Genomic DNA, 19,251 nt, shown 5'->3' with positions numbered 1-19,251 from the left:
CTCTTCAGAGAAAACTTGTTTTTTATCTTCCTGTTCTGATCAGCACTGACCTCTGCTAGTGTAGATAAAGTGTTTCTGTTCAGTTAATCAGTCGAGCGTGTCTCACGTTGTTCCCCTCTCTTCACACATGTTCACACTTCCTGTGAAGCTGTCGGTGGTTTTTCTTGTCTCTGTCTTTGTGGTGAGTGCTGACCTCTGTTCACATCCTCACACCACCAGCCCTCATCCACCTGCCACCTCTATGGCAGCAGCGGGAACCCAGATCTGCTGCCACTCTGAGGAATGAAGGGCATCTGAAGGCACGTCTCGGTGTCTCCTCGCCATGGCAGAAGCTCTGCCGTTGTGCTACCACGGCGCCATCAGCAAGAATGAGTGCGAGGAACTTCTGGGAAAGAAGAACAAGGACGGAGCTTATCTGATCCGAGCCAGTGAGACCATCCAGGGAGCCATGTGTCTGTGTGTCTAGTGAGTACTTTTCATTTATCTACGTGTTTGTTGAAGTTCTCGTTTAAAACGTTTCATAATTTCACACCTAACAATAATCCTAATATTTATTAGATTACAAATTAATAGTCCAGAGCAAAAAAATTATTGTTTGCAGAAACATTTGTGTTGGTTTTAGTATGTTTTCATGTTACCATTGTATTTTACTGCTGTATCAGTATTACCAGTGTTACTAGATATTATACAAGGATATTTTTTATCTGAGCATGTAAACAAAACCATATTTTCTCATAAAGCTCATCAATGTTCATCAGGGATCTTGATCTACTCTTCATTTAAATGTTTATTTTACACTGTAAAACACATTTTACTCCGTCAAATTCATTTGTTTAAAAAAAGATATGAAGCAAAATACATTTCGTTTTATTCCGTTTGTATGTTTCCTGTAACTCCTCTGTGTGTGTGTGTGTGTGTGTGTGTGTGTGTGTGTGTGTGTGTGTGTGTGTGTGTGTGTGTGTGTGTGTGAGTGACTCAACAACGCATCATCACTGGGAATGTTGTTGTTTTTTCCGCTGATTGATCAAAGGTCAATTTAACAAATTACAGTCTGAAAAACACGAGATCAAGAGATCACCACAAATTATAGATGTGACGATGAGAGAGAAATGACTTCTTTTACAGAAACTGAGAGAAAGATCATAACTGTGTTAAATAGTGTGTTCTGGTTTCTGTGATTCATTAGTGTCGTGTTTTGTTTCTTGATCTCTGATGTTTGTTTGTGAAACAATTGAAACGTAGTTTGATTTGTGATTTGTTGTTTCATCTCTACAGTAAAAAGAAGGTGGTGAACACCTACAGGCTGTTTCAGACATGTACTGGACAGTACACTCTGCTGGTACACACACACACACACACACACACACACACACACACACACACACACACACACACACACACACACACACACACACACACACACACACACACACAGAGATGTTACATTAGCGTTCACAAGTGTTAACAGCTCGTTACGTCTGTCCACTGATCTGATCTTCACTGAACAACATTTTATTGAGGCAAAACGTGTCACACCTTATTTATTATTAATGCATTTCAAAGTTCATATAATGACAAGCTGATAATGAGACTCGTCAAACATGTCTCGTATCCAAAAACTGCTCTGATGCAGATCGATCAGCTTCAGTCAGCTGAACTTCACAAACACCAATTAAATGTTTTTTGTTTTCAGACTTTTTTTACATTCCTCAGTTTTATCGACTCTAAATAAATCCTATATAACTGTGACCTTAAAAGATAGAGATATTCAGATATTTACATCTGTACTAAATAACCCGTTGTGCTCAACAAGTCTCACGTTAAACATTAAAAACACAATATCAACGAACATGAAACCGTTGTTTTAACCCAGAAAACATTGTGGCTGTGATCCACATTCAGCCTCTCAGAAATACAGAAGTTTCTTAGAATCCAACGAATGCATAACTGTTATTTTTACAGTTTAAAGTTGTCATTTCATTCTGGCATCATTCTTCCTCCTCAGAGTGAAATAAGCAGAGATCAGTTTTGAACACATATTTCAGCTGTAAATGGAAACTGAGTAGTTATCAGCTCTCACACCACAGGAAGCTTCTGTGACGTTTCAACACGAACACACCACAGACCACAGTGATGGGCTGACAGATGGTTTCACATGTGCACATGTTGATCTTAATCAGATGGTCCAGTTGTCTGAAGTGTGACTTGGTTCAGCTCTATCGTTATCATGTTTGTTTTAAACACATGCCTCTCCAACCACTTTGCTGCTTAATGAACATGGTGACTGCTTACTGTAGGTTCATGGTCACTTCTGAACTTGGGTCTTATTTCAAGTGGCTCTGTGAAATATAGTAGACTCACACTCTGCAGTATCACAGGGAAATGACACGATGTTTGTCATCTCTCTCGACTGTTTGCTGTGTCATTCCTTCAGACGGCAGAAGGTGTGCAGGAGACGTTTTTTAAGACCTTGGATGATCTGATTCGTCACTATAAGAGGAAGAACCAGGGCCTGGTCATGCACCTGCGGCACTCTGTGAAAAGGAAGACGGCCTTGTTGATCCAACCCCGAAGACCGCCTGAAGATCCAGGTGAAGAAGACAAGCAGAGGATGTTTGAAGAAGCGTCGGACTATGAGAGTGCGTCATATATTTAAACCGATCTTTCTCTGTTGATCTCTCAGCATCTTCTTTAATTTGTGACGTATTTCATCTTCTTTTTTTCTCCTAGATGTTACGGACTCGGAATATGTTGACGTCCTCCCTGAATAACTTCTACTTCAACACTTGAAAAAAGTGCTGAGGCCCACACTGGATTTAATTCAGAAGATTAAGGAAAGAAAACATGGATGAAACGAGGTTCAGACGTTCATGTTCACTAGAGGATGAATTCTACTGAGCTCCGTTCTCTATTTTTAAGCTTTTATGTGAAAAGGGGAAACGACTGTATGACTCATTACATGAGACCGTTTTCTATTTTATATGAAACATGCAAACTTACATGCGTATGGAAACTCTTGACCTATGTAGCTTACACTATTTAACGTTTACTGAGCATCAGCGCCCCCTGCAGCCACACGTTGGGATTCATCCTGTTGGGCTCCTTGTTCAGCGATTAAGTGGTTTTCTTCTGTGTAGATATTACCCATGATCCTCTGCTTCCTGCCCCAGAAGAGCTGCAGCTGTAACAAATCCACCAAACTCTGTTCATGATTCTTCATGTTTTAACAGTTTCCTGCTGAATCTTGGAGATAAACTCTGGTTTTTAATAACTTCAGAGTGTTTTTAACTGATCTCAGTTCAGCTTCACTCTTCACCTGCAGCTGGTTGTGACAGTTGAAGCTGACTCTCAGTCAGTTCTTCTCACAGGAGATGGAACCCACTCAGCAGAGTTACAGAGAACAGACGTTCAGGGAGAGAAGGAAGAAACTTTCTCATGTTCACACTCACACATCAGACTCACTTTATTCAAACTGTTGATTTTGGGTTAAAAAAAAGTTGTATATTGTCGCATTAAAGAAATTCCTCAATGCAGCAAATAAAAAGTCTGTCGTTCAGTTTGTTCCTCAGCTGCTTATTTTCCACCACAGTCAACATCAACATACATCGACAGACGTTCAGGCCACAACTTCAGTTCTGTCTTTTGGTTTTTCAATTCCGAGACAAACCACTTTAACCACTTTCAGTTCTTTGACCTTAAACAGACTCACGGACACAACCTCTTGTTCTGCAAAGATCAAATTCACGAAGACAGAAGAAGCTCACGCAGAGTAAAGAGTCCTCTTCCCTGCGTCATGATAATAATGAGAATAATGAAACATAGTCTAAGTTATTACATTGTGCCGCTGTGCTCTCAGCCGGGTGTTCCCGTATCTTCAACACTGTTTGGATGATGTTCTGCAGATGTCACATTATGTGTGTTCGGATTGTAGTCATTATTAAAGAAAGAAAACTATAAACCTTTTACTTATATTCTATCTGATTGGTCTGAACTCCTTCACTTCTCTGTGGTTCCCTGTGACTCTTGTATTTCATCTAAATCTCTTAAACCGTCCATCGTTTCATCACCGTGCCAACGTGAGCCCTGTGCATGTTAAGCAGACCTCTCTGTATGTGTGCACACAAACATCACCACACTTCCTGTGTGTTTCTCACTCCTCGAGCACAAGCTGATCTGAGCCAGTTTGTACTGTCTGTCTTTGTCACTGATCATTTTCAAGCATTAGCTTCATGATCTTTACAGATATATGTAGTTTGACCTTTGAACATTTGTATCTTTCTTTTGGGAGAAGGTGTTAATGTGGGGTCTCATGTTTTCCATTTATTTTAATGGATTCTGTAATAGTGAACATGTTTGAAACGATCATATTATTGTTTGTTAGGTGTCGCTCTGTTATTTTAACTTTATATCTAACTAACTAAATATACACAGAACAAAAAGAAAGAATATTTTACTATTAAGGTACAAAATATTGCAAATGTGAACAGTAAGAAGATTTAAATCTCGACTTATCTGATTCAGTGATGTTATCTAAAAATATAAACTAATATACATTTTATTTTTGTTCTCAATTTTTTTTAATTGCTTTTATTTTGTAAATAACAATTCTCGTTTCTTGCCCCTTGGTTTTGATTTTAAGGTCCAGTGTGTAAGATTTAGTAGAAATGGATCTATTTAATATAAAATAACCCTAGTGATGTTTTCACCAGTGTGTTTCATCTAAATTATACAAATTGTTGTTTTATTTACTCTAGAATGGGCCTTTATATTGAAATACACTATATTTACATCTGGGGGTCCTCTCTATGGAGGCCGCCATGTTTCTTGTAGTAGTCCAGACTGGACAAACTAAACCCTTTGAGTTTTTATGAAAACTGAAACTACCACAGGTTCTTTCATGTTTGGAAGAGGAGGGGGAGGTGAGAGGTGTTCAGCTGCAACACGACACTTCACCACTAGATGTCACTAGATTCTACACACTGCAACTTTAAGGGAGGCCTGTCACGATGTGTTGTCCCAGAAGATTGTGATGAATGATATTATTGTCATCATTCTGAAACCACTTCATAGCAGTGATACAATAAGAGGGTAGCATGATAATAATAACCCTAACAAAGAGCAGTGAACTTTAAAATCTTAAGAACATACAGTCTGAAGTTTGAATTAGAATTACAGATATTTAAAAAAGGGCTGAAGCCACTGAACCTTATAACACCTGCGCGGAGGCACACATGCAGGTGATGAGTTCAGGTAATGAAGCTGTGAACAGACGATGCTGCAAATAAATACACCACTGAAGATTATTTAGAATGATTCAGGTTTCAATCATTTAATTAAACTGTATTACAAAGTTATTACATAATCATAAAAGTTCACCAGACGGTTTTCTTTAGTAGATGAACAAACTGTGTTTGTCCCCTGTATAGTGTTTGTTTCGATAGCAGCTGAAGGCAGCACTAAAAACAAGACTTAGGAACCTGAGTGTGTGTCCGTGTGTGTGTGTGTGTGTGTGAGAGAGAGTGCATGAGCGTGCGCGTGTGTGGGTGTGGGGGTGTTTGTGTGCGAGATGTCTATATTCATTTGGTTCAGTGAACTTCCACCACCTCAGGATGTAAAATAACTTCCGGCAGGAGAAGAGAACTTGTGTCACTGATGTTCTTCCTGTTCTTTTACATCTTCCTGAGCCTGATACATCAACTCCAATGAAAGAAAAAACTTTTTCACATCCAGCTTTGTTCAGAGATGTTGTTTCCACTGGAACACAAGTCAGTGCATTGAGAAACTGTAATGTGGATTCTCATGTTTTATTACCATCAAAAAGTTTCTTTGTTACTGTCTCTCCTTTCTTTTACCATTTCTATAAAACAAAGTTGGAAGTGCTTTAGTATTAGAATAATATTTGTTTCCACAGCTTATATCTGCAAGTGATCACTGACACTCAGTCACACTTTGAGTCTGTTTGCTAACGTTTGTCACTTCTGCTCTCGCTCAGGAAGAAGGAGGAGATTGCAATTTTACTCGTGTTAAAGAGGGTGATGTGTGGAACTCGAGGTCAGGTTCCTCTTTATTTACACCGTGTTCACTCACTTCTCTCATCCACTGTGATTGTGTCGGGATCAGTCGCTGGAGAAGCTTTTGACTCGTTTACTGTTCGTTTGTCTTTATGACTTCAGCTTCGGTTATTAGGAGTTCACCAGGTTTCAGGTCTGTTCTTCAGGAGCAGACACGGAGGAGCGGAGACCCGGTGGGTCGGTGAGTAAACTCTTGTTTTCTTAACGACAGGTTTTATCTCCACATGTGTTCACTGTGTGTTTCTATGTGCTGTGAGCGGAGAAGAGGAAACTGTTAGAATGATAACAGACCTGGTCCTGGAGAACCACGCCCCAAATAAACTGCAGAAGAAGAAGCTTGTTTCTGAGAAATCTGCAGGGAGTTTGAGGGGCACACACTGTACAGAGTCACTTTCAGTTTCCATCACACAATGTTCACAATGGGACTTAGAGTCTGAGTCTTCAGTCTGAACTCTGCAGAGATCGTAGCTGCAGAGTCTGAACCTCCGCTGCTCTGACTCGGTGTCATGAGTCAAACCAGCTGTTAACTCGTCTCTTCTTCCATTGATCCACATCCAGTTCTCACAGAGTGACAGAAAGATGTCTGGGTTCAAGTCTCTGGTTGTGTGGATCCTCAACATGTGGACTCTCACCACAGCAGGTACGTGAAGTCTGATCTTACTCAGAAATCACAGGTTCTGTTTGAACGTAGTACTTTGTACAGGCATGTTGGTTTCCATCAGACGAAGCAGGAAACAGGAGAAATGATTGTGAAGGTTTATAACAACATAGAGAAACACGTGTTCTCTCTCTCCTGATGTTTCGCACGATGGCCTGATACGATGACTAGAATATCACCTTCATCACTTGTAAACCGACTCTTCAGTTCACTAATCACAACACTGTTGGGATCCAGGTTTGAATACCTGCTCCTTTAATAGTCGCCTCTTTTTAGATTCGCAGTCAGATCATTTCCGTCGCTGCAGTTTCCTCTCAATGGATTTTATTTTCTCAAAGAGTCAACCTCTGACCTACGAGTCTGAAGTGAAGTTAAATAAAGTTAAATTGAATCGACCTCTGGCTCTTGACAGCTGGTGATCATACATTTCATCGCCCTCGCCAAAGAGCTGCCTGAGGAAATTGCCTTGTTCTCCTGTGTGGACGCGCCGGCACTGGTTGTAGTGTCTGTGTGTGGAAACCAGTAGAAACACGTGTCGTAGAGTGGCCAGTGTGAGTCCATCAGCAACAACACGTTATTCCACCGAGTCACCGGCTGTTTCTCACTTGTCTGATGTTCATGGAGCCGAGGGTTTGATTCTCCTTTACTGAGACTTCACAGTAAAATAAGAACTGAACAATGTGGACTTGAACCAGGAGACATGTTGTTTATGTTCCACATCAAGTCAAAGCTCAATCAAAACAACCACCACTTCCGCTGGTGACCCTTCACAATAAGGTCCACACTGCAGGTCCCATACACAAACACAAATTCACTGACCAAACTTTCACAAAAAAATAAATCTTTCTTTACGTCTAAATTTCCAGATCCTAAATTCTTCTCATCACAAAGAATGTTCAGATTTTTCTGAATCTCAAGGTCAATTTTCTAAATGAACATTTCTGTGATCAACACACAACTTTTCCAGCTTGGTGTGAATCTGAGCCTCTTTTAGTCCATATTGTTGGTTTGACAGTAAATGTACGTTACACATTCGAATGCCTCGTGTGGCAGGAGGTTGTTTTTGTGAAAGCAGCTCAGATAAAACTACTGCATGTTAACTGTCAACAGCCAAACAGACAGACAGTTCCATCAGGATATTTACATTCACAATCCGTCTGAGAGCAAATGCTCTAATTGCACTTTAAAAGAAGCTTCTATTCACCACAGTTGATCCTGAACTGGTTGTTTTTTTACCCGGTGTCTCACAGATGTCTCCTGGGTTTTAGCGGAGAGCTGCATCTTACCCTGCAGTTTTCAGCCTGGTAAAGACCCAGTCATTTACTGGACGAAGGTGGAAGCAGGAAACACTCGTGTCCACTCCTACTACAGAGACAGAGACCAGTTTGCACACCAGAGCGAGCGCTTCAGAGGCCGGACATCGCTGTTCACAGAGCAGATCTCCAGAGGAAACGCCTCGATCAGGCTGACGGGGCTGCAGCTCCAGGACCAGGGCCGATACAAGTGCTTCACCAGCACCATCACTGGAGACAAGTATTCATTTATCAACCTGAGAGCAGATGGTAAAGAAACTCAGTGAAAACAGATCACAAATACTAGAAATGATATTTGTCTCTTCTTGCTGTTACCTTGTTTAACATGTGTACTGTTGGGTTGAGTTGAAGCTGATACTTAAGCATTGGACGTCTCGTTGCTTGCCGGCACCATTACCTCTTTGAAACATGGTGAGTCACTAAAGTGCAATGAATCCTGGGACAGGTTGGACGGGGACGGATCCACTCGTTGGAGCTCGGTCTTCAAATGCAGCCCCTGAATTGAGACACAGCTCATGTCAGCAGCACCACATATTGGCTCATATGTGACATGTTAAATAATAAGCACAACGTGTCAAATTAATGAAGAGCTCCACAGTGCACGAGGCTAAAGATGATCAATGAGTTCTAAAAGAGAAATGTTGTCTTGCAGCTCCGGTGCGTCACGTGGACATTGAGCAGGTGGAGAACAGCTTCACCTGCCGCTCAGAGGGGATCTACCCCAAGCCGCAGCTCACCTGGTCCACCAGGCCTCCGTCCAACGTGACCCTTCAGAACCAAACCTCAGTGAAGGAGACGGAGCAGCAGCTCTATGAGATCAGCAGCACACTGACACTGTCAGACAGAGACACTGTTCTGATCTGCAGCCTCAGCACTCGCAGTGGCAGGAGGAGCGCGGTGTGGTATCAACCCAGTACGTTTCATCTGCTCTATGGAACTGAACCTTTGCTTGTTTCACCGTACTGCTGCATATTTATATCTGCTCCTACAGATAACTGACATTTTATATCAATGCTGATTCTCAATCTTTACTTCGTTTGTTTCTTTGTCTGCTGAACAGATTTCCACTAAACTAGTTGTGAGGATGGAACGTGGGCCACAGGTCCCTCAGTAGAGCTCAGACCTCCACAAGGCCCAACAGTCTCCTTATGAAACCACTTTGAAATTCACCAGGCCCAAGATCTGCACCAAAGTTCACACACTCATAAATATCAGTCCTCTAAATTTGTCAGATTGTTTCTTCATCTTCATCAGTTATTCGCAGGGAAATCAATGAAAATGTTGAAAAACGTCCTCTCTCACAATGGTAACGTGAAAAAACAACAAATCCTGGATCCACACAAACATGTGATGAGTTCTTCTCTGAGCCTGACCCATAACACACCTTCCTGCCAAGTTTCATGGAAATCTGTCCAGTAGTTGTTGTGTAATGTTGTTAAAGCCCAACAAACAAATGGAACATTGAACAGATCCATTAGTTTTCTTTCTTTAACATTGGACCTTTCTGGACATTTTCCCTGAGAGGACAGATGTGTGTGAAATGTGGTGCAGCTTGAATTGACTGTTGGTCCTTGGAGGAGATATCAGCTCCACTGAGTGACCTTCTAGTTCAGTTCATCACTCCAAGGCCACACCCTCCTCCACATGAATCATTCTGATGATAGGAAATGTTCAGAAAGTCTCATCAGAGCCTGAAACCACATTCTGACAACGATGATATTATTTGATCCCTTTTCTTTTCAGCTCCCGTCCATGTGTCACCGAGTGGAACAACAATCCACTGCACTGCTCCAAACACCAAACCCCCGACACACCTGGTGTGGAAGTTCAACCACAGTCAGATCATTGTGAACCAGACCGGGGTCGACGGCCCCCCCAGGGTCTCAGAGCAGTGGAGGCAGCAGGTGGAGGATGTGTCAGCGTCAGGCAGCCTCACGCTGCACCACTTATCTTCAGATCACCAGGGAACGTTCACCTGTGAACTCAGTAGTGAAGAGGAGACGCATTTCATCAACAGCTACGTGACGATAGAGGAAGGTAAGATCCCATGAGACGAGAACTGATTGATGAAATCCTCAGAGCGACTGTCAGACCTTAGGCTAGTGCAGTGAGCCCTGGGTTCCTCCTGGTGGAGCAGATCCCCCAGGGCTCCGTCCTCCAGCTCATCAGGAGCATCATGTCCACATGTTGTCAGGAGAACATACAGGAACGAGGAGGCCACACACACACACACACTACACTTTACACTGAAGACACATCACTGCACTTTGTTGATGCTACAGTTCTACTCTCTGAATTACAGGTTTTTCAGGTTCAGTTGCAGGAATTGTGGTCGGAGTACTCGTTGTGTGTGTAGCATTAGGAGCTGGAGCAGGATTATACTACTTTAGAAGACTAAGGGTAAATATTAATATTTACAATAATTCTGCTATTTATTTATTATGTGATGTTTCTTCTAATGATTATTTCTTTTGAACTCAGAGAAAAAAGAACAAACACAAAACGGACCATCCAGAGACGATAAAGTAAGTTTACTGTATATTCTTTACTGAGAGTTACAATATTCTGCTCTAAAGAATAACCCTGTTGTCATGGAGATGCTGTAAACTACTTTATTCTTGTCACGTTGCTCTAACAGCTTCATCTCAGCTGCATCAGCAGACACATCCTAAAGCATCAGTTTCTGAGAGTTCGTTCAAAAACCATATCGATATTAGAGTGAAAGAAAATCTGATACCGATATATCGGCCAATAAATTTATGAAAAAGATTTGACAATGATTCCTAAGATGTCGTTATCAAACCCTTACGGCAAAGAAATGTAACTGAGACTTTATATTTTACAGTTTAACCATGAACTGTATTATTAATAACACAAATACAAAGAACTTTAATTAAAATGTCTGCAACTGGCTGAATAATCGAGTGGTTGATTGAAATCTGCATCCAAACTAGTTGAGGCCTCCTGAGGTCACCTGTCTCACTCCTACAGACAAAGAGTTCAGTGTGTGTGTGTGTGCGTTTGTACGCCACCACCAACCAGTGCAGTGTCCGTCCCTCCAGGTTCAATAATATGAGGTCACTGTAACCTTTGACCTTTGACCACTGAAATCTAATCAGTTTCTCTTTGAGTCCAACTGGTCAAAATGTGAAGAAATCCCCTAAAGACAGACTTGAGACTTCAAGAGGCCATGAACATGTTGTGTGACCTTGACCTTTGACCTTTGACCTCTGACCACCTGAATCTAATGAGTTCCTCTGTCAGTCTGAATGAACGCTTGAACCAAATCTGAAAGGATTCTCTTGAGGAGTTTTTAACATGTTCATGAGGCAAAGAGGGGATTTACCAGGGTGAGGGTCACATGATCACGTTTTGTATGAATGTTGTGTTTTCTGATTTTATTCTAACAGATATTTTCTTTAATTACAGACTCAGTGGTTGTGAACTCTCAGGGATTGACTGGGAAGTCGCGGCCTCAGCTCTGAAGTCAGACCCCTCACATCTGAGAGAACTGGATCTGAGTGGAAACTACCTGAAGGTTTCAGCAGTGAAGCTGCTGTGTTCTGTACTGGAGAGTCCAAACTGTCGACTGGAGACTCTGAGGTCCTTAAATCCTTGTTCACTTTTCAGACTTTCTTTCTTATTGGGTCATTATTTATTTAAATTGTCTCAGTTCTGCTCTGCTCACTGTCCCTCAGTCATCTGTCCCTCACCCAGCCTGTCAGTCACGTCCAGCTCATCAACTCCATTCACCTGCACTCACCTGCTCCTGATCACTAAGAAAGTGTCAGTAAATAACATGTGGACTGAGGCCGAGCACTCGTCCTCCTCAGGTTTTCAGAATAAGACACATTCTTATTGGAACACGTTGGACAGTTGATAAGTATAGAAACAAACAGGAAGTGACTGTCAGGAGCCATCCCTACTTTAAACAGTGTTTAATTACACAAACCTGCTCAGTGACCAACACACAGAGAAGAAGCTGATTAATGAAACAATGGTCCAACATGTCTGATCTGATATTTATCTTCAGGTCACAGACTGGACTGAGGTCAGCAGCATGTTGAGAGTCTGTGTTGACATGATGACGATCCACAACAACAGGAGGACACATTCAAATATTCATGTTTCTTTATTCAGGTTGAAGTACTGTTGTCTGTCAGAGATCAGCTGTTCTTCTCTGGCTTCAGCTCTGAGGTCAAACCCCTCTCATCTGAGAGAACTGGATCTGAGAGACAACAACCTGCTGGACTCAGGAGTGAAGGAGCTGTGTGGTTTTCTACAGAGTCCAACCTGTCGACTGGAGACTCTGAGGTCAGACATCATGTTTTAATGTTAAAGGTTCAGTCTAAATATAATGTTTATATTTAAATATAAAGTATTTAATTCTAAAGTAATTAAATGTAAAGTATTTAAATATAGAGTATTTAAATATAAAATATGTAAATAAATAGTATTTAAATATAAAGTATGTAAATATAAAGTATGTAAATATAAAAGTCTCATTCTAAAGTAAAGAAAACAACAACTGGTACAATTCAGATGAAACTAGTGAAAACATCTCTAGGATTCTTTTCTCTTCAGTTTCTAACAATGGATCCTTTCACCTGAATCTTCCACACTGGAGCTTGAAGGTCAAAGTGCAGAACATGTGTTCCTAACAGTGAACACTGATACTGAGCTGAGAGATGTTTGTAGAATGAGCTGAGGACCGAGTCAGGCTCAATGTGACTGAAGTTTTACTGACAGAGAAACAATCCAATGCTGGACAATGTGTCCATGTAATGTTTCTGTGGAAGCTAACCAGGACTTGTCCCGGTGGTCCTGTGGACTGACCACATGACAGCGTGCTGCGTTGGTGTTCTGGGACTGGGCTCAGGGTCCAGAGTCCAAGTGGATTATATTTGATTCCTTTTATTTTTAGGACCAAGTTCTTCAGCCCTGTTTCTTCCACTTTGGGTTCATTTCCAACATGAAACCCTTCCTCTGGTTTCAGGACTTACACGGGGTCGTCCATGCCTTTATCTTTTCACCACTAGATCTCTGTCCCGCCCTGTACACACGTGTTCCTCAGGCTCCCTGCACCACTTTCAACTGGTCCAACTGCTGCTCAGATCATCGCCACTTCAAGAAAACATGATCATAGAACTGCTCGCCCTTTGCACACATCAACTGTGGAACATGTTCTGACAAGTGGGTCGGACATTTTCTGGAGCTGAAGCAGCAGCAGGAGATTGTCCGGGTCCGACTCGTTCACAGCAACAGGAACATGTGGGAACATTCAGACGAGGGGCGGAGCCAAAACACATATCTCCATGATAACCATGGTTACATTAAGTTAGGTTAAGTTACAGGTTCACTGTGAAGGAGTTAGTGACGTCTCCAGGTGTCGTACATGTGAACGTAGTCCACTTGTTCACGTGTACGACTCCTGAACATGTCCAGCAAGATATTTAGAGACATCTAGTGGTGAAGTTACATATTACAAACAACTGAACCCCGAGGACACGAGGACTTTCAAGCTGTTTTCAGTCATGAACTCTGTAAAATAGTGTCTGGACATTTTCTGGAGTTTGACTTTCACATATGAAGAACGGGTGGAGCAGCAGGAGGCCGGACATGACGTATAAATCCTGCTGTGGAAAGATCAGTGTTGTTGTTTACAGCTCATCCACACCGGCGTCGGCCCTCATCACCAAAAGATCTGGAATCTCCTCCTGTTTCCAAGTTGACGTCTTCGTCTTCTACGTGTACGGCTCCTCTTCTTCATCCTGAGATATTTGTGTTCTTCCAGTTTCACGTCCGTGACGTGTTAGAAACCTCATCAACACGTCCACTCGCTCTCTGTGAATCCTCTGGACATTCACCTGCTCTATTCTCACATGGACTCACTCAGAAACTTTATTAGGAGGCTGCAGGAAAAGTTCCAGAAAATGTCCAGAACAACTTGACTCAGACTTCAGGTCTGAAAACAGAGACAGTGATGTTTAGTCAAAGTCCTTTATTTTCACACATGAACTCAGTTTAATTTACAGTTAAGTTTTATTCTTTATCCAGGTTGTGGAGCTGCAGACTGTCAGAGATCAGCTGTTCTTCTCTGGCTTCAGCTCTGAGGTCAAACCCCTCTCATCTGAGAGAACTGGATCTGAGTAACAACGACCTGCAGGACTCAGGAGTGAAGGAGCTGTGTGGTTTTCTACAGAGTCCAACCTGTCGACTGGAGACTCTGAGGTCAGTTCACTGACTGACTTTTGTAGATCTCATATCTATAAAACAGCATTTATACACAATTTATCTCATTTAATTCTAATTTAACATAATTCCTCTTCATACATAACTTGAATCCATTCATTAATTAATCTGTGACATTTTAAATATTCAGCTACTTGTTAAAACACTGAGTTTAGTTCTGGATTTCCTAAACTGATCTGCAGGACAGAGACCGGGTCCAAATAATCTATTTGTACTGAATCAGGACTCGTTTTTAGTCCAACATGTCTGATTTCATATTTATCTTCCATGTTATGAGTCTGTGCTGACATGAATATGTGTCTGTTATTTTCACACATGAACTCAGTTTAATTTACAGTTAAGTTTTATTCTTTATCCAGGTTGTGGGACTGCAGTCTGTCAGAGATCAGCTGTTCTTCTCTGGCTTCAGCTCTGAGGTCAAACCCCTCTCATCTGAGAGAACTGGATCTGAGTGACAACTTCCTGCAGGACTCAGGAGTGAAGGAGCTGCTTGATCTACAGCAGAGTCCAACCTGTCGACTGGAGACTCTGAGGTCAGTAGATGGTTGGAGTCAGTCCACGCTGCTTTCATCAGTATGTTACTAAACACAGTCAGTATCACAGATCCAGGGTCTGTGCTACCAAGCAGGATTTGTGGTTATCAGGTTAACTTCAGGTTTAGTTTTTTCAGTCCTACGAAGCTCGTCCACTTCTTAACGAGGTAAATCACCATGGTAACTTCTGATGAACGGCTAACCTGCTCCAGGTTAAGTTGGAGATCAACCCGTATTGAAGCTCCGCCCACTGACCACAGTGACTCTCCACTGTTGTGTGGTGCACACTCTCCTTAAAGGGACGGATAAGGGAAGTTTAAATCAACGTCTGGTTGGTTCAGTTGATCTCTAACTCACCCAGAACATCTCAATCTCTCCAGACTCATCCTGTCACCAAAACACCAGATGCACTCAGTCAGCTTCCTGAAGATAGGTCCATGTGTTTCTATTGAGGAGTGATGTCAGAGGTGTCCACCACAGTGTGTCCTCAGAGACAGTGAGACAGTGTGTGTCCTCAGAGACAGTGAGACAGTGTGTGTCCTCAGAGACAGTGTGTGTCCTCAGAGACAGTGTGTGTCCTCAGAGACAGTGAGACAGTGTGTGTCCTCAGAGTCAGTGTGTGTCCTCAGAGACAGTGAGACAGTGTGTGTCCTCAGAGACAGTGAGACAGTGTGTGTCCTCAGAGTCAGTGAGACAGTGTGTGTCCTCAGAGACGGTGAGACAGTGTGTGTCCTCAGAGTCAGTGTGTGTCCTCAGAGACAGTGTGTGTCCTCAGGGTCAGTGAGACAGTGTGTGTCCTCAGTCAGTGAGACAGTGTGTGTTCCCAGAGACAGTGTGTGTCCTCAGAGACAGTGAGACAGTGTGTGTCCTCAGAGACAGTGAGACAGTGTGTGTCCTCAGAGACAGTGTGTGTCCTCAGAGACAGTGTGTCCTCAGGGTCAGTGAGACAGTGTGTGTCCTCAGAGTCAGTGAGACAGTGTGTGTCCTCAGAGACGGTGAGACAGTGTGTGTCCTCAGAGACAGTGTGTCCTCAGGGTCAGTGAGACAGTGTGTGTCCTCAGAGTCAGTGAGACAGTGTGTGTCCTCAGAGACAGTGTGTGTCCTCAGGGTCAGTGAGACAGTGTGTGTCCTCAGTCAGTGAGACAGTGTGTGTTCCCAGAGACAGTGTGTGTCCTCAGAGACAGTGAGACAGTGAGACAGTGTGTGTCCTCAGAGACAGTGTGTGTCCTCAGAGACAGTGTGTCCTCAGGGTCAGTGAGACAGTGTGTGTCCTCAGAGTCAGTGAGACAGTGTGTGTCCTCAGAGACAGTGAGACAGTGTGTGTCCTCAGAGACAGTGTGTGTCCTCAGAGACAGTGTGTGTCCTCAGACAGTGAGACAGTGTGTGTCCTCAGAGACAGTGAGACAGTGTGTGTCCTCAGAGTCAGTGAGACGGTGTGTGTCCTCAGAGACAGTGAGACAGTGTGTGTCCTCAGAGACAGTGTGTGTCCTCAGAGACAGGGAGACAGTGAGACAGTGTGTGTCCTCAGAGACAGTGAGACAGTGTGTGTCTTCCACTCGTCTTGTTAGTAAACAACAGATTCAGATCTCGTGGCCTCGAGTTATTTATCTCGTTCACACATTATCATGTCGTGGTCACGTAATATATTTTTACCAAATGCCACCAGGGGGCGCTGTAACTTTCACATTGACACGATCCCAGATGTTTCACCAGCTGTTCTTCCTGCATTTAGCAGCTGTGACTGAGTTTCTTTTATTCTGGATCATGTGTTTGTTCTCCTCTGATTTTTATTATAGAACAGTTTGATCCTGGTTGTGAAATATGAGGCTCTGCTGTCAGTCAAACTGTCCATGGCTGTGATTGGTCACACACAGTAGACCCCGCCCCTTTTATGTGCACGCTCAGATCTCGATGAGGAAAACCTGAGTTAACTTAACGAGTTGATAACCAGCGTCATGTGACCACTTAGCCTGACTGTGTCTGTCAGGTTCAGTTGAGCTGGATCTCAGAAAGATCTCCTGGACATGTTGAAGTGTCTTCGTAGTTCAGGCCTCAGTGTTTCCTCAGTGAAGCTGTGAGAGGACAATGAGGACAGACGTCAGGATTGGACAGAGACACAGAGAGACAACAGTCGGCCAATCAGACGAGCCACAAGCTGCTTGGGATCATTTGATTGAGTTGACGTGAAGACGACAGTTGTTGTTGTTTTCATGTGAACAGGAAATGAAGCTGGACCACAGCTGACAGCCTCACACGAGGAACAGAGACGCTGTCGTCTTCATCTGATCTGAGACAGTTTGTTCTCTCACTTCATCAGTGAAGAACTGATCAGGTGGATCTTTGTCACAGCTCTGAGATCAGTGGGACTGAAGCCTCTCCTCATCACCATGGTAACCAGGAGCTCTTTATACAGAGCAGAACCTCTGCTGAGGTCCATCTGTCTCATCTGGTCCCAGTTTGTCAGAAGCAGATGTTCATCAACACACAGTGAAACATGTCTTCACCTGTAACAGCAGTAAATCCACCTCTCAGGTGTCCACTCTGCACTTTGACATGCAGAGGAAACACACTTAGCTCTTAGCGTGTTCATTCCAACACGTGAACATGAAGCAGAGAGGAAGCTGCTCCACCTCTGAACAGGACTGAAGTCCCTGCTGCTCTTTCTACTGGATGTGCTGCATCACTGACTCACAGCTGATGAAGTGAGTCTCTGTAACACTGATGTCTTCTTCTCTCAACAGTTGGGGGTCTTTGTGGAGCTGAGTGTGAAGAGGACAGTGTGTGTGGACGGAGGCTGAGCTGTGTCCTGAGGATCCAGAGGCTGAAGCAGCAGCAGCTTGTGTGTAGAGCGGCTCTGACTGGGCCTTGTTGCTGGGAGGCAGAGTGGAGACAGAGCTCCAGAGGAATCAGAGGAGGTTGTTGTAATATGTAACTTCACCACTAGATGGCCCTCGCTACCGATTGTGTTTGTTCACATGAACAATGTGTTTATTGAAATGACACAACACAAGCAGAATATATAACCCCTCTATAAAGAGTCACATATATGTGTTTAAGTTTCCTTTATTCTGTCCCACCTTTGTCCCTCAGTCTGTCTCCATGTGTGTAGAACCACATTCTGTTTGTTTATGAGCTGAAAGTTCCTGGATTCACGTCACAAATTGATTTAGTTCAACACAAAGTTAAACACAATCAAATCACTTTGAGTTTAAAATCGGACTTTTGTCTTTGACACAAAAGATCAAAACTCAGGACTTAAAAATGGGACGTTTTCATTTCTGCATCAGGTGCAGAGCGGTGGTGGCTTTTCTACTTTTGACCCACAGGTGGCGCTGTAGTATAACAGCAGCACATCCCAGTCAAAGCCTTTATATTCAGTCTATGAGTCAAACACATGGATCATTTCCTCTGTGACAAACCAGATGTAACGAGAAGAAAAACATCTCAGAGAGAAAAGTCCTGTTTCTACTTGTCTCTGCTTTAATGCTCAATAAACATCCTTCCACCGACTTCACTGGAATCATGACTCTGCTTTTCTTTCCTCTTGCAAACAAACAGGTGGAAACATCTCGTCCTTGGTGCAGGTAAAAGAACAAAATCACCAGTTTGACATAATGGAAACAACCAGAAGAAAAGTGAATGAGACATTTACAGTATGAAGAAGAGTCGATGAAGAGCAGAGCATCTTTAAGTTTCTGAGGAAACTGTTTAATAAACATTTTACCATATTTAATAGAAAACTGACCCGAGGACGTTTTATACAAACGTAGATGAAGATTCTTGTTGTACGTTCTCGACACCACCTCAGAACAACCACAAGGGGGAGACTGTAGCAGGCCTCTGGGAACAGCAGCATGCTGGGAAATAATTGATGATGGGAGGTTCACAGCAGAGACAAGGGACAGAAAGTGTCTGAGAGATGATGTCCTGAAGACAGTGGACATTTTGGGCCTGTTGTGTTGAACAGTTTGTGTTATTCTGTGGAGACACTTGTCTCAACATGATGATTTCACTTCCTCTTCAAGCCCGTCTCAGTTCTTTGTGACTTCAGGATAAGAAATGTTTGACAGAGTCAGTTCCTGACAGGCTCAAGTTCTCACTGTATGGAGAGGTCATCATGTGACTTTGTTATGATCCTCAACACACGTGTGTCAGTGTAACATGTGACTGTGACGCCATGTTCATGAACACGCTGCTCTAACATCTGTCCAGCAGATGTTGAAGCTCTGAGGTCCACTTCCTCTGCACCAGAGTGAGACCATCATCTCTTCATGGAGCTGTGCACGAGGCTGTTGTCACGGTGACCAAACACAAAGTGTGAACAACACGTCGTCCAAAGGATCCGATTTATGGGATATACTTTGTACTGATGGAGAAAAGATTGTGCTCGTGATGAAATTCTACATCTGATCCATACATTTATT

General features: G+C 42.9%; 1 protein-coding gene and 1 long non-coding RNA gene across 3 annotated transcripts in view; both read left to right on the top strand.

The window, feature by feature from the left end:
- The first annotated feature begins 123 nt into the window (after nt 1-123).
- Nucleotides 124-3,264, top strand: si:ch73-264p11.1 (uncharacterized protein LOC100000923 homolog). Of its 2 annotated transcripts, none has more exons than XM_035142062.2 (4): nt 124-465; nt 1,276-1,339; nt 2,435-2,591; nt 2,731-3,264. In XM_035142062.2, exons 1-4 carry the CDS (start codon nt 323-325, stop codon nt 2,769-2,771), a joined length of 405 nt encoding a protein of 134 aa, XP_034997953.2. In that variant the 5' UTR covers nt 124-322; the 3' UTR covers nt 2,772-3,264. The 2 variants fall into 2 exon arrangements, with proteins under 2 accessions (XP_034997953.2, XP_034997952.2); XM_035142061.2 differs by having other exon boundaries at nt 132-465; nt 2,435-2,639.
- A 14,429-nt stretch (nt 3,265-17,693) lies between these two features.
- LOC124851154 overlaps nt 17,694-19,251 on the top strand; it is a 19,677-nt gene continuing 18,119 nt past the window's right edge. Inside the window, exons 1-2 of the long non-coding RNA XR_007032238.1 lie at nt 17,694-17,742; nt 18,386-18,411. This is a non-coding gene — a long non-coding RNA (uncharacterized LOC124851154). The remainder of the gene's footprint in view (nt 17,743-18,385; nt 18,412-19,251) is intronic.

The sequence above is a fragment of the Hippoglossus stenolepis genome, chromosome 19 (assembly GCF_022539355.2).
Source record: "Hippoglossus stenolepis isolate QCI-W04-F060 chromosome 19, HSTE1.2, whole genome shotgun sequence".
Classification (NCBI taxonomy): domain Eukaryota; kingdom Metazoa; phylum Chordata; class Actinopteri; order Pleuronectiformes; family Pleuronectidae; genus Hippoglossus; species Hippoglossus stenolepis.
The sequence above is the reverse complement of the archived record's forward strand: the minus strand, read 5'-3'. Positions and strand labels throughout refer to the sequence as shown.

What these genes read in the sequence shown, in the direction of transcription:
- si:ch73-264p11.1 (XM_035142061.2), top strand. Translation starts at nt 323, where the DNA reads ATGGCAGAAGCTCTGCCGTTGTGCTACCACGGCGCCATCAGCAAGAAT. An exon ending in GCCATGTGTCTGTGTGTCTA is followed by an intron (nt 466 to 1,275) that starts GTGAGTACTTTT and finishes TCATCTCTACAG; the next exon opens with TAAAAAGAAGGTGGTGAACA. An exon ending in CTGGACAGTACACTCTGCTG is followed by an intron (nt 1,340 to 2,434) that starts GTACACACACAC and finishes TCATTCCTTCAG; the next exon opens with ACGGCAGAAGGTGTGCAGGA.